General features: G+C 47.5%; 1 protein-coding gene across 1 annotated transcript; it reads right to left on the reverse strand.

Moving 5' to 3' along the window:
* Nucleotides 1-4,576: 4,576 nt before the first annotated feature.
* CENPA (centromere protein A) lies at nucleotides 4,577-13,311 on the reverse strand. Its single transcript, XM_003984412.6, has 4 exons — nucleotides 13,018-13,311; nucleotides 7,622-7,731; nucleotides 7,030-7,107; nucleotides 4,577-6,712 (listed from the first exon to the last, which is right to left on the reverse strand). The coding sequence occupies exons 1-4, from the start codon at nucleotides 13,109-13,111 to the stop codon at nucleotides 6,578-6,580; spliced, it is 417 nt and encodes a 138-aa protein (XP_003984461.1). The 5' UTR covers nucleotides 13,112-13,311; the 3' UTR covers nucleotides 4,577-6,577.
* Nucleotides 13,312-13,926: the final 615 nt, after the last annotated feature.

Below are 13,926 nucleotides of genomic sequence, written 5' to 3' on the forward strand. Positions count from 1 at the left end.
GTTAGGTCTCCTCAGGTGCCTGGCGCCTTCTGCTGGATGGAGGCTCCATTTATGCTTACAATATAAACTGGCTCATGGATACTATTTAAAAAACCTTTTTTTAAATTGTGGTATAATATGCATAACATAAAAGTTAACCATTTTTAGGTGTACATTTGGATTGTTGTGCAATTATCACCATCATCCATCTCCAGAACTCTTTCCATCTTATAAAATTTAAACTCTGTACCCATTAAGTACTAACTCCCCTTTCCTCCCCCCCCACCCCCAAGCCCTAGCCTCTGCCAATCACCATTTTACTTTTGTTCCTATGATTTTGAGTGTTCTAGTCCCTCATATAAGTGGAATCATACAGTATGTCTCATTGTGACTGGCTTATTTCATGTAGCATGGTATCCTCAAGGTTCATCCACATCATTGTAGTGTCGGAACTTCCTTCCCCTTTAAGGCCGAATGATATAACATTGTACGTGTATATCACATTTTACTTATCCATTCGTCTGTTGATGGACACAAGTTGCTTCCACGTTGTAGCTACTGTGGATAGGACTGCACTGAACATGGGTATACAAATCTTTGAGATCTTGCTTTCAATTCTTTTGGGTATTGCTGGATCATATGGTCAGTCTATTTTAAACTTTTTTTAGGAGCCTCTATACTTACTGTTTTCCATGGCAGTTGTATCATTTTGCATTCCCACCAGAGGTGCACAAGACTTCCAATTTCTCCATGTCCAACCAACACTTGTTATTTTGTTTTTGTTTTGTTTTACCATTAGCCATCCTAACGGACATGAGGTGGTAAATTGTGGTTTTTGTTGGTATTTCTCTAATGGTTAGTGATACAGAGCATCTTTTCATGGGCTTACTGGCCATTAATATCACTGTTGGAGAAATGTCTATTCAAGTCTTTTGCCCATTTTTTTTTTTAATTTTTTTTCAACGTTTACTTATTTTTGGGACAGAGAGAGACAGAGCATGAACAGGGGAGGGGCAGAGAGAGAGGGAGACACAGAATCGGAAACAGGCTCCAGGCTCTGAGCCATCAGCCCAGAGCCTGACGCGGGGCTCGAACTCGCGGACCGCGAGATCGTGACCTGGCTGAAGTCGGACGCTTAACCGACTGCGCCACCCAGGCGCCCCTTTTGCCCATTTTTGAATCAAGGTATTTTTTTTTTGTTTGTGTTTGTTTCGGTTCCCTGTATGTTCTATTAGTCCATTAGCCCATTATCAGATATGATTTGCAAATATTTTCTCTTTCTGGGGGTTGCCTTCTAACCCTGTTGATAGTGCCCTTTGATGCACAAAATTCTGAATTTTCATGAAGCCCAATTTGTCTATTTTTCTTTTCTGTTGCCTGTGCCTTTGGTGTCATATGCAAGAAGTCACAAATCCAATGTCATGAAGATTTTATCCTACATTTTCTTCTAAGAATTGTATAATTGTTGCTCTTACTGTTAGGTCTTTGGTCCGTTTTGATTTTTCTAGATGGTGTTAGGTGAGGGTCCACCTTCATTCATTTGCAGGGGAATATCCAGTCTTCCCGGCAACATTGTTGAAGAGACTGTCTTTTCCCCACTGTTGGAAATCATTTGGCCATATATGGAAGGGTTTATTCCTGGGCTATCTATTGTATCTTATTTGATTGGTTTGTCTGCCTTTATGCCAGTGGTCATTTGAACCACTCTCCTACTGAAGATAACTGAAAAACAAAAATGGACAAATGTATTTTTTTCTTAAAAGCATTAAACTGCTAACAAGATAGCGATTGTTAGTCATTACTGATCCAAGATCAAAGAGAGGTTGGAAATCTAGAGATGAGCTTCACAGCAGCTTTGGCCTAACTGTTTCTCGTGGGGATGTTTGCCAGTCCTAAAAGAAGTAGCCAAGAAATGAGCCATGCTTTTGACAGCCTTGGGGGTTAGGGAGGCAAAAGGTGAAGTACAAGCTTACCAAGGTAAGCAGGATAAGTGGACTGGTTGTACCTCGGGAATAAGGTGAATGAGAAGAAATTCAGATGTGAGATAGACCTTGGCTTTGAATCATCTGGGTGCTTCAGAAAATCTCAAGCTCTGAAATGGAATTATGTTGGTTCTAAATGTTTAGTGCCTCTTGGCACCTGGTAGGAAACAAAACAAAACAAAAAACAAATGCTCTCTAGAGAAAGATCTCCTTCTAAGTTTCAGATTATTTCCTCATACAGATGTGTCAGTCATACTATCAAATGTAATCAAGCACCAAAGAGAAAAAAGCAATGAGTGAGCATCAACAGAAAACACAAATAGAAACAGATCCACAGGGACCCGTTATCAGACACAGTCTGCAAGGCACTGTGCTTACTATGCTAAAAGATATAAAAACCAAGCTCGACATTTTCAGCAGGGAACCGGGAACCATTATGAAAAGGGACATGACAGCCTGGCTGGCTCAGCTGGAAGGGCATGTGATTCTTGACCTCGGGGTTGGAGTTTGAGCCCCATGTTGGGTGTAGAGACTACTTGAAAATAAAATACAATGTGACATCACAATTTTAAAAACAGCCAAATAGAAATTCTAGAACAGAAAAATACAGTAACTGAAATTAAGATATCGGTCAGCTTTAAAAGTGGATTAGACATAACTGAAAGGAAATCAATTAATTCCAAGTTAGGGCAGAAGGAACAATGAGGTGTGCAGCACTGACAGACAAAAGGACGAAAGGCAGAGGCGGGAAGGAAACTTGGAGGATGTGGTGATAAAGTCTGGCAGGCAGAAAACCTGTGACCCAGAAAGTGAAGAGAGAGAATGGTGAGAGAGGCATTATTTGAAGAGTAACGGTTGAGAATTTTCCAAAATTGATGAAAAGACATCATTCGCTATCCAGGAAGCCCAATGAGTGCCAAGCTAGATAAATAAAAGGAAGTCCACACAGAAGACAGGTCATAATGACATTGCAGAATACCAAAAGCGCAGAAAAATCTTTTAAGGAGAGATAAGTCAGAAAAATAACACTGGCTTCAAAGGGGCAACTGTCGGACTGACGGCTGACTTCTCAACAGCAGAAACAGAACCCAGAAAACAGTGGAATCGGCTTTCTCATGCGGAGAGAAAATAGGTGTCGACCCACAATTCTCTACAGTGGGAACCTCAACGTGAACTCAAGGGATGGGGAGATGAGGAGAGAGGAAAACTAACACAAACCTAAAAGCCAGAAGGCAGATGGACAACAGAAATTGCCCCCACAAGCCCATGAGAGCGGGATCCCCAAGCCAGCAGTGGGGAAAGTCAGGACCATCACAACCCACACAGCAGAATCTTCTTAAGGCTCAACAACCGGGGGCACCGGGTCCCTCTGCGTCGGGGTGTGCACGGGGTGGGCTAGCAGAGAGGACTGGTTGCACTGTTCAGGAGGCAGTTCCCTTGGTGCTCCTCTCCTAGCACTGTCACTGGGTGACTCTCTCCCCCCATCCCAGCACCAGCCTGGAGACTCATTCTCAAGAGAAGAAAGAAATGAGGGTCTCTGGACCCCAGGGGAATGGGAGGCAAGGCCAGGGAGAATAAGGAAGTGTATGCAGAGCGGATTTTAAATATGGATTTCCTCACCTCTTGCAGCCAGCAGCTAGACCCAGCTAGGCCTGCCTCCTCCCCGCAGGCTGGAGGACGCTCCCGGGGGCTGCTGGTGAGCTTGAGAGAACAGGGCTGCTCAAAACGGGCCCGGCCGACCGCCCCCCTGCCGCACGGCTGCCGGGCCAGTCTGTCTGCACACTCAGACTCCCCAGTAGCTTCCTCGTGTGCCATTCTTCATTGCAAGGGTTGTTAAACATTAAAGGAAAACCTCGCGCGAGAGACGAGAACAAAGAGGAGGGGAAAAAAAAAAATTGCATCTTGAACGTGGGCATTAACACCCACAAAACCAGACTGGGACGTTGTGCAGATGAGGTCTCTGTAGGCTCCAAGCTCCCTTCTTGCCCTTTTGAGTTCTCTGAACCACAGAGGGGTTAGGAGGCGGCCAGTTGTATTCCCAGGCTCTCCTGCAGCTGCTTCTGGTTGCCAGTGGAAGATGCTGGTGGGGGCTGGAAGGTGGGAGGAAAAAGGGGAGGTTTTTCTTCTGCGGTTTGGCGGGGCCCGTGGCAGAAGCAGCAGAGCAGAAGGGCATCCTTGGGGTCAGTGGCGGCTCCAGCAGCACCGGGTGGAGCAGGGGCTCCCCGAGTTCCTGGTCAGTAAGCAGCAGGTGTGGCTTACACGGCGCTGGTGGGGGTGCTTCCGGCAGAGCACCCGCGGTGGGGGCTGTGGATGCCAGCAGCTTCCTGATCTTCGGGTAGTATCCTCTCTTCCCGGCTGCTCTTCCAGCCCTCCTGGTGTTATTTAACCAGTCCTTTCCACTAAGTTCTGCTTTGTTGGAAATATCCAGGCTGGTTTCTGGGTTTTTTTGTTTTGTTTTGTTTTTTGAGTGAACACCGATTGGGATGCTACAATAAAGAAATACTTGCAAAACTAAGAGTACTTAGACATTAAAAATGTGAAAGCAGAAATAAAATCGAACGGAAAGGTTAAAGATGGTGATGGAATCACCCAGAAAAACAAACGCAGAACTCCAACAATGTTAAGTACTGTTTATAGGAAACTGTAACATTATTATATAACATTATCATGATTTAAATTACTTATTCTGGTGTTACCCTGTAAATACTACTTGGTGGGTCCTGCCTGGCGCGTGACCAGTGTTGCATGTGTGTCCTGGGTAGTACATTTTATTTATTTATTTAAAAAAAAATTTTTTTTTTTTTTTTTTTTTGGAAAAACGGTTCCATGCCTGACCTGGGCTTGAACTCACAAACCCCAAAGTCAAGAGTTGCATGCGTTGCTGACTGAGCCAGCCAGGCAACCCTGCTTAGTACAATTTAAGAGAGGAGACAGTCTTCTAATTAATAATACTCTGACAAGCATTTTAAATATATTCATTGACAGATAAGCGTTATTCAGATGTCTGAATAAATAGGAATTGATGTTGAACAGGAAGAAGTTTTTCCAAAGGGCTAAAGTTTATTCAGTGATAGAACTTGGTCCTTCCCTTCAGCTAGTCTTGGAATTTGGTTGCCAGGCATATCCGTGTCAGAAGTCCACCCTCGCTGATCATTTCCATCACACGCAAAATCTTAAAAGCCTACTGGTGGCGCTTTCCATTTCTCTGCAAACTTCTTACACTGCTTTCAGTTATGACAACGGAAGGGCAACGTTTTTATCTGCTCATACATACTCTACTCCACGGGAGGCAAAAACACACCCCTCAATTCTCTTGTTTAAGGAGTGGCTACTTGCAAAACAGCGTACAAATGAAGAACTGAACATTCACACATACGACACGACACGTAGTATCTCTCTATACGCTGTAACTGAAACTTTGCTTTACATTTTTGCCATTAAAGAATTAGTCTAATTTTTATTCTCTCTCCGCAAAGTAGTTATAAGAAACACTTGTAAAAACTTTGAAAAGGCGCTTTACAATCCTGGAATGACAAATTCTAAAGTATAAAAATGAAGACACGTCTTCTATGATTCACAAAGAAGGATAAAATAAAACCTGCAAAGCTAGAATTTCTGAATGCCTTTGATAGGAATTTGCTAAAAGGAACCAGAACGTCAGAACTTAAAGATTTCCTATTTTAACCTGAACTGGGTTTTTAAAAAGCTACACACTTGTGGACAGGTGAAGCTCACACGAGAACTGGCCGCCGCCGCTAATGATGACAGTAACCGAGGGACAGGGACGTAAGCGCTAGGCGTGCCCGGCTCTTCCTGCAACCGATGGAAGCGGTTGGCTTTTATTTTTTTCCCTTATGTTTTAAAGAAAAGTAAATACACATCGGGCAAAAAATTTAAACGGTACAGGAAGATCTAAAACCATAAGGAAATATCCTTTTTTCCCCATAACCCAGAAAATCTGAGGTCTTCAAAATCATTCAGCAGTCATGTGAATAATTTGCAAACCGAAGTGAACCCTGGAGTCTCATTAGCTAAAAAGAACTGAGTCATTTGGAATGATGCTGATTTTCTCACAGATCACCTCTGTCACAGAGGAAAGCCACGTAGCCTTCTCCTTCTTAAAACAACCAGATACAAAAGCAACATGTACCCCGCTCCGAAACGAGTCCAGGCATCTCCTTGCACTTCGTGGATCGGTTCTTGGCTCCGGACAGAGTCCCTGGTGTCATCCCTGAAATTCAGGCATCACATTTGACACCAAACAAGACATTTTCAAAAGTTAAGAAAACCTCTTCTTAATCAAAACGAGTCATCTGGTCCTTGTGAGATAGAGGCTGAACTCTGACAGATTCATGTCGCCTGGTGATTACTAAATAGATAAAGATCTTTATTCAACGTGGTACAAAAGCGCGTGAGCCATAGAATCCCAAGCGCTCAAGCTAAAACCAAGTCAAACCTTTCCTAGAGAACAAAGGGAAGGTGAGACAGCAAGGGACCAGGGATGGAAACTCCTTCAGAGCAACTTCCATCCCGGCGATGAGACGCTGGGTGCTTCCTCCCCAGAGAGCGCTCTCTCTGGCAAGCAGGAACGGCTTACAGAGACAGGTGGCGGGAGCTCAGCCAAGCCCTTCCTGAATGCCTCGGATCCTCCTGGCCAGCTGCACATCCTTCGGGAAGAGAGTAACGCGGCCGGCATGTAAGGAGAGAAGATAGGCGTCCTCAAAGAGATGAACCAGAAATGCTTCTGCAGCCTGGGGGCAGAAAGACAAGTCCAAAGACTGCCACAGGGGAGGGAGGGGACATGTGCTGCTGTTCTCTTGGAGCCCTGCTGCACCTTGTCTCCGAGGGCTCACCGGACTGTGTGAAAGACCGTCACAGAACGAGGGGGAACCCTGCCTGGGAATCCTGCTACCAGCAGATGAGGATCTGGCCTCCAAACCCAGGCGTTCCGTGATGCTCTCTCTCAGGAGGCAAGAGTCAGCGCGTGACATTCCTCGGGCAGCCCCGTGGATTTCCAGAGTGCCTTTCTCCCATCGTCACCCAGCTGTACCTCGGCCCCCCTTCTTACCTCTTGTAGGGCCAACAGGGCCTGGGCTTGCCAGTAGAAGTCCACACCACGAGTGAATTTAACACATATCTCTCTTGCCTGTGAAGGAGTGGGGATGGTTGGGGGGGGGGTAAGGGAGAAGGGGAGTGTGGGGAGGAGTGAAGAGTTAAAGAAGAGAGATTCAAGCGAAGACGGACTCTCTCCATGAGTTTCCATGAATCTTCACTTCTATTACACCTTCCTGCCCCTTAATCTTAGAACCTAAGCAGTAGCCGGTGTCAACTCCTGGGAGCTTAGGAACTGGTATGTCTCCTATCGGTGGTGGGGAGAGGGGGAGGCAATCTCCCAGGGCAGGAAGAGGGATCAAAGCGGGGATGGATGAGAGGGCTCCTATTTATATAATCCAAGAACACAGTTTCAGAGGTGGTAGGGTTAGAAATTGATTCTGTGAAGAACCATAAGGAGCCCTTGGCGGATTCATGCTTTCAAAAGGTGAAGAGTCCTCTGCCAGGTTGGAGGGGAGGACCCCTAGCCATTCAGGCAAGAGATGATGAGGTCCCCAATACCTGGGGGATTTAGAGAAAGAAGGCAGCACGGGGTTGGTGGAGCTCACCAGGCGGCCAAAGGGGCTCTTCCTTAACAACAGGTCTGTGCTTTTCTGAAGCTTTCGGATCTCCTTCAGAACCCGACTTCTCCGGGGACCACGCTGACGGGAGGAAGCGCCTGAGCAAAAAAGTTCGGTCATAGAGTGTAGTGGTCAGTAGGTGGGGCCTCGCAGCCTGCCTGAGATAGGCAAACTGTCAAATCACTAGTCTGTAATACGCTCCACAGAAGCGGGCATTCCGGTCCATTATTTCCTGCCATTATCTTCAGCAACTAGAAATAGTAGTCAGATGCCAAACAAATAGTTGTTCAATGAACGCGTGATCCTTTGAGGGTATTCTCTAAACGCCAACTCTTTCATGAAGCCTCTCCTGATTCCCAGTCCCTTCCAAAATGATAGGTTACCTCCCTCCTCTGAGCCCCCTGGTACTTTGGGCATCTCTTCTACCTTTGCCATCTAGGTTGGAAACTCAGTGATTTTGTGTTCAGGTCTATTTTTAGAGCTGGAAGGAATTGGAGAGGTTATCTAGCACAACTCTCTGTCTCGGTTATCCTGAGGCTGAGAGGTGAAGACAATTAGCTAGAGCTTATGTGTGGCCAAGGAGGGACCTCAGATTTGGCATAACTCAGTGCCAGTGCTGGGTCACTGGGCTAATGGAGCCAGAGCCTTTGGCCTGGTTCCAACCACAACAAAAAAGAAAAAAGATCTTAAAATATTCCCCAAAGAAGAGGTCAAAAAGCCAAACTCTCTGATCTGAAATTAAAAACACAAGAAAAAAAATCTTCTAACTCAAGGAAACTTAATTGAAATTAGACTATTTATTTATTTATTTTAATGTTTATTTATTTTTGACAGACAGAGAGACAGAGCGCGAGCAGGGGAGGGGCAGAGAGAGAGGGAGACACAGATTTCGAAGCAGGCTCCAGGCTTCGAGCTCCGAGCTGTCAGCACAGAGCCTGACGCGGGGCTCAAGCTCATGAACCATGAGGTCATGACCTGAGCCAAAGTCGGATGCTCAACGGACTGAGCCACCCAGGCGCCCCTGAAATTAGACTATTTAGAAATGAATCAAAAGTCTACATCTCAAAACTTATGAGATGCAGCTAAATGGTACTAGAAGAAAAGGTACAGTCTCCAGATTGATTCTCTATTAGAAAACAAGGATGTCAAAAGACAGCTAAGTGTTCAACTCAAGTGTTAACAACAGAATTATTAAAATAAACCAAAACAAGACAACCAAATATTCAAGATAATAAAATAAATTAATGAAAAAGAAAATAAAACAAAAAACAATACTGTTGCTAGGTCAATAAAAACAAGGACCAACAAAAATGAATGAACCTCTCATAAGCTGAACAAAGAATAAAAAAAAAAAAAAGAAAAAAAACATGAAAATGAACATTTTGAAGGATAAAATTGTTTCAGAAATGTTATTCAAGGGGCATCCGGGTGGCTCAGTCGGTTGAGTGTCCGACTTCGGCTCAGGTCATGATCTCGCAGCTCGTGAGTTCGAGCCCCACGTCCGGCTCTGTGCTGACAGGGCGGAGCCTGGAGCCTGCTTCAGATTCTGTGTCTCCTTCTCTCTCTGCCCCTTCCCACTTTGTGCTCAGTCTCTGTCTCTCAAAAAATAAGTAAACATTAAAAAAAAAAAAAAAAAAAAGAAATGTTATTCAAGGTCCAGTCAAGGAGAGAGAAGCAAACCAAGTAGTTCTGTGGAAGGGATTTTTAATTACAAAGTGTTAGAAGAGCTGCATGAGCAGATGGGGACAGTGAGACGATCCAGAGACGCCTGTGCCACACAGCTGGCCCTGGAGACTTTATCTCTGGTGGTGGGGGATGTGGGTCAGAGAAACAGGGGCAGTGTCCAGGGGACTGGGGACATTTAGGAGAAAGAGGGAGGCCTCAACTTCAGGAGTCAAGCTGCTGGCATCTGCCTCTCCCGACCACTGGTCCACAATCCACGGTCATCTGGAGGCAGCCTTTGACAGACCGGCGCAGCAGTCGCAGAGAATGGAAAGATTAGCACAACTAGGTATCACCTGTGCAAGAAGGACAACACCGCGGGAGGAACCGAGCTCAACAAATAACCAATGCTGGAGGAATCTGAGTGAATAGAGAAAAAAGACTTTGAGAGCCATATATGTAACAACCTCAGAGGGGTAAGAGAAGGCATGTAATCTATGTCCCAGAACAAGCGGTTATGAAAATAATCATGGGAAAGATCCCGTGATCTTTAAGCGGTTAAAGATCATGGGAAAGAACTGGGATTAAATATTCAGTAGTTGGGGGGCATCTGGCTGGCTCCGGCTGTACAGCATCTCGATCTCATGGTTGTGAATTTGAGCCCCTTGTTGGGTGTGGAGCCTACTTTTTTTTTTTTTAAACATTTATTTATTGTTGAGAGACACAGAGAGACAGAGCATGAGCAGGGGAGGGGCAGAGAGAGAGGGAGACACAGAATCCGAAGCAGGCTCCAGGCTCTGAGCTGTCAGCACAGAGCCCAACGGGGGTTCAAACCCATGAACCGCGAGATCATGACCCCAGCCGAAGTCAGATGCTTAACTGGCTGAGCCACCCAGGTGCCTTCGTGGAGCCTACTTTCAAAAAAAAAAAAAAAAAAAAAAAAAAAAATTCAACAGTTGGGTCTGGCAATGCCAACATAAGGAGTTGGGATTTGATCCTAAATAACAGGGAGCTGAGGGAGTCGGAGAGGTGATCTCCTTACATTTAAAATTTTTTTTTTTCCAACGTTTATTTATTTTAGGACAGAGAGAGACAGAGCATGAACGGGGGAGGGGCAGAGAGAGAGGGAGACACAGAATCAGAAACAGGCTCCAGGCTCCGAGCCATCAGCCCAGAGCCTGACGCGGGGCTCCAACTCACGGACCGCGAGATCGTGACCTGGCTGAAGTTGGACGCTTAACCGACTGCGCCACCCAGGCGCCCCACTCCTTACATTTTAAAGAGGAGTCCACCTGCAGTGTAAGGAAAGAACTGAAAAGAGACAGGAGTGGAAGTGGAGTGCAGTCAGGTTAGGGTGCTGGTGGCTGGGACCAGCTGGTGGGAGCAGAGATGACAAGTGGTGCGATTAAGGATGTGATTTGGAGGTAGAATTGCTGGAGCTTACTTGTATACGGGGACAAGAGAAAAGAACGTCTCCCAGGGTTCTGGCATGAACAACTGCGGGTGGGGAACGTGCCTGTGCCATTTGCCGAAATGGGGAAAACCAGGGATGCAGAGGTTGGAAGAGAGTAATCAAAAGTTCGGCTTCAGATAGGCTGCGCCAGACGTAACCACGAGCTCTCAGGCAGAAAGGCAGCTGGACACAGGGATGTGGAGTCAGAGGAGAGATCTGGGCTGGACACGTAAATGTGAGCGCCGTCTGTAGGGGTGGTAGGCAGAGCCACAGGACGGGATGAGACCACATGGGGGGCCGGGGGGCCGGGGGGCGGGGGTGGGGTGGGGAGAAAGGAACCGGACAGCAAGGAAGTCCAACATCAAGTTGTTAAAGAGGTGACACAGACAGTAAAATACACCAAGCAGGAACTGCAGGGTGTGTGGGTCACGGATGCCAAGGGGATAGAGTGTTTCCAGGAGAAAATGGCCCGCTGTGTCCAATGCTTCTCGGAGCAAGAAAAGGACACAGGCATGTCTATTGGATTTAGCAACACTAAAGTAGCTGGTGACCCTGACAAGAGGACTTCAAGTGCACTAGAAGGGAGGGAAGTAGTTGTGGGGGGTCAGACTGGAATGGGTTCAAGGGTGCCTGGGAAGAGGGGAGACTCACGTGTGTGTACTCTTACATCTGGCTATTTCTAAAAAAGGTAGCTATGAAAGGCAGTAGAGAAAAATGGGGAGTATGCGAGAGGCAGGGAAGGTAGGGGCAGGAAACACCCCTGCCCATTTTCTTTAGACAGAGCATTTGTGGAATGCCAATGTGGGGAGTAAGAATGTAATTCTAAATGCGGGTGGAGAGGATAAGAGAAAGCCCAGGGACGGAGAGAGAAAAATATGACCAAAAGCCCAGGTAGGAGGAGTGGTTTTTACTAGGAAGGGGATATGTGGGTTCTCTGCTGTGAGAAGACAAGGGAATCCAGTCTGGAGGCTTCTTATTTCCTCAGTGAGGCAAGCATGAGACCAGGTCATCATCAGCTGAGCGTGAGTGGGGCAGGCGGCGGCTGGAGTTGTAGGAATTTGAAGAAAAACAAAGGTGTGGAATAGTCACTGGGGAGAATGGAAGAGCCGGACTGCCAGACGAGTGCAGGGGGGCTGCCAGGAAGCGTGGAGATAAACCAGGCAAAGCAGGATGCTTCCATATCACAAAGCAACAGCAAACACACTTAACAGCACCCCGTCAAAATCAGGAACGGGACAAGGATGGCCAAAACGCTGCTCGTATTTCAATACTAATCTCAGGGCCTCCTTAGTACAATACACTACGAAATAAAACGTGTAAAAATGAAAAAGGAGCCTCAGAGGTCCTTATCTGCAGGTAATATAACAGCCTACTTAAACATTTCAGTTGAAGTAACTGAACGCTAGTTAGAACTAAGGAGAGAAGTCAGCAAGTTGCCTGGATGCAAAGGTTATTAACGTTCAGGAAAGAAAATAACCCAGAATATATTTTTTTCACCCTGCTCTTAACTGTGTGGCAGAAGACAAGTAAAGCAGTTGTTGCCACAAAGGCACAGCTCTCACCCCGTGGGTCTGCCACCCACCAGACCTCAGTACAGAAACAGGACCACAGACCAGTCTTCCTTCCCAGCCCATGATCTCAGGAAGAGAACAAGGCGAGAGCACTCTACTTAAGGCCCAACACAGCCCTCAATGAAGAAAAAACAAAAATACATACAATACCTGGAAGGGCACCTTCTAAAAGTACAATAGTTCTTTGAAATGGTCACAAAAAGCGGACAAGAACTTTGCAATTTAAAAAAGCACAAACACTTATTTTTTTAAACTCCTGTCTGCTGGAGCAAGCCGTGTGTGACCTTGTTCAAGTTACCCGGCCTGCCCGCGCGTCAGTTTTCTCGTCTGTAAAATGGGCACACTATACAGTTGAGGTAATTCACGTAAAGAGTTGAACACAAGGTCTAGTTGGTGGTAAGTGCTCCATAAAACCTAGTAGTAAGAATTAATATTAGGAGCCAGGCCGCCTGGGCCAGCCCTTTCTCCCCCTCGGAACTGCTTTCCCCGGTTCCTCGCTGGGCCTGCACTGGGCCGGCCCGAGCAGATGCTCGCCGGCCGCGCGGCTGTGCCCGCCCGCAGAGGAGCGCCAGCCGGAGACTCGAACCCCGGACTCCGCCCGCGAGCTCGGTGTTCTGTTCCGTGAAATGGGCACGCGGATGCGGCCGTGCCCACCCCTCACCCCGGCTGCTCGAGGGAGAGGGGCCGCGGCCGGTTACCTAAGGAGGGGGCCCGCCGGGGGGGGCTGGGGGTCGGGCTCGCGGTGCGTCTCTTCGGGACTTCGGGCTTACGTCTCCGGCGGCGCGGGCCCATGGCGGGCGCGGAGGGTGGCTGCCCCGCGGCTCCTTCTCGGCCTTCGGGGTCCGGGGACAGAGGCTGGCGTCCGGGAGAAGCCCGGGAGCGTCCTGGCCGCGTGCCCCGACGGGGTGCGTGCTCGGCCGCTCCCGGCGCCTCGGCGGTTCCAAGTTCCCGCACCACTGATTCACTGGCGGCGTTTTTTAAAACCCGAATTCAGCAACTCTCAGTGGCTGCCTCTGGAACGCCCCTGGCGCAGAGCGACTGCGGAGAGGACCAATCAGGGCACAGGACGGAAGGCTAGCGGCGCGCGGTGATAAGAGGAGAGCGCGGGGCTGTGGCGGTTCGACGGTGGGAACCAGCCAATGGGAACTCGGAGAAATGAAAGGAGGCGGGAACTTCTCCCGCCCTCTGCTTGCTTGTAGTGGTGCTCATTTTTGAGTGCCCAATGGTCCAAAAAGGAAAGCTCTATTCTGAAGACGTAGACGGTGAGTTAGTAGAACACGTTTCTCTAGAAAAATCACTTTGCTTAGACATTTTGTGTTTTGCCCAGTCACCCCTGAGGTGGCTTTTAAACAAGAGGAGGCAGATTCACAGGAGAATGTGACAACCACATGTCGCCCCTGTGACCCTCCCAGCAACACCCCACGAAAATGGTTCAGAAGCCAGTTTAACTGCGTGGACGTTACTGATGACTGGGGTCGCGGGGCAGCCAGGATCCGGGCTCTGGATCACACGCTCCAGCGCTGCAATGAAATCCTCCTAGAGAAACGACCCCTTTCCCTTCCCTTTACTATCAAGGATAGTACTCATTCAGGTCAAAAGTACATCTG

The sequence above is a fragment of the Felis catus genome, chromosome A3, assembly GCF_018350175.1.
Source record: "Felis catus isolate Fca126 chromosome A3, F.catus_Fca126_mat1.0, whole genome shotgun sequence".
Classification (NCBI taxonomy): domain Eukaryota; kingdom Metazoa; phylum Chordata; class Mammalia; order Carnivora; family Felidae; genus Felis; species Felis catus.

Coding starts and splice junctions, on each gene's coding strand:
- CENPA (XM_003984412.6), bottom strand. CDS start 13,111: ATGGGCCCGCGCCGCCGGAGACGTAAGCCCGAAGTCCCGAAGAGACGC. Junction 7,108..7,621: donor AGAGCCCCTTTGGCCGCCTG/GTGAGCTCCACC, acceptor ACTCCTTCACAG/GCAAGAGAGATATGTGTTAA. Junction 6,713..7,029: donor CCCTGTTGGCCCTACAAGAG/GTAAGAAGGGGG, acceptor TTCTGCCCCCAG/GCTGCAGAAGCATTTCTGGT.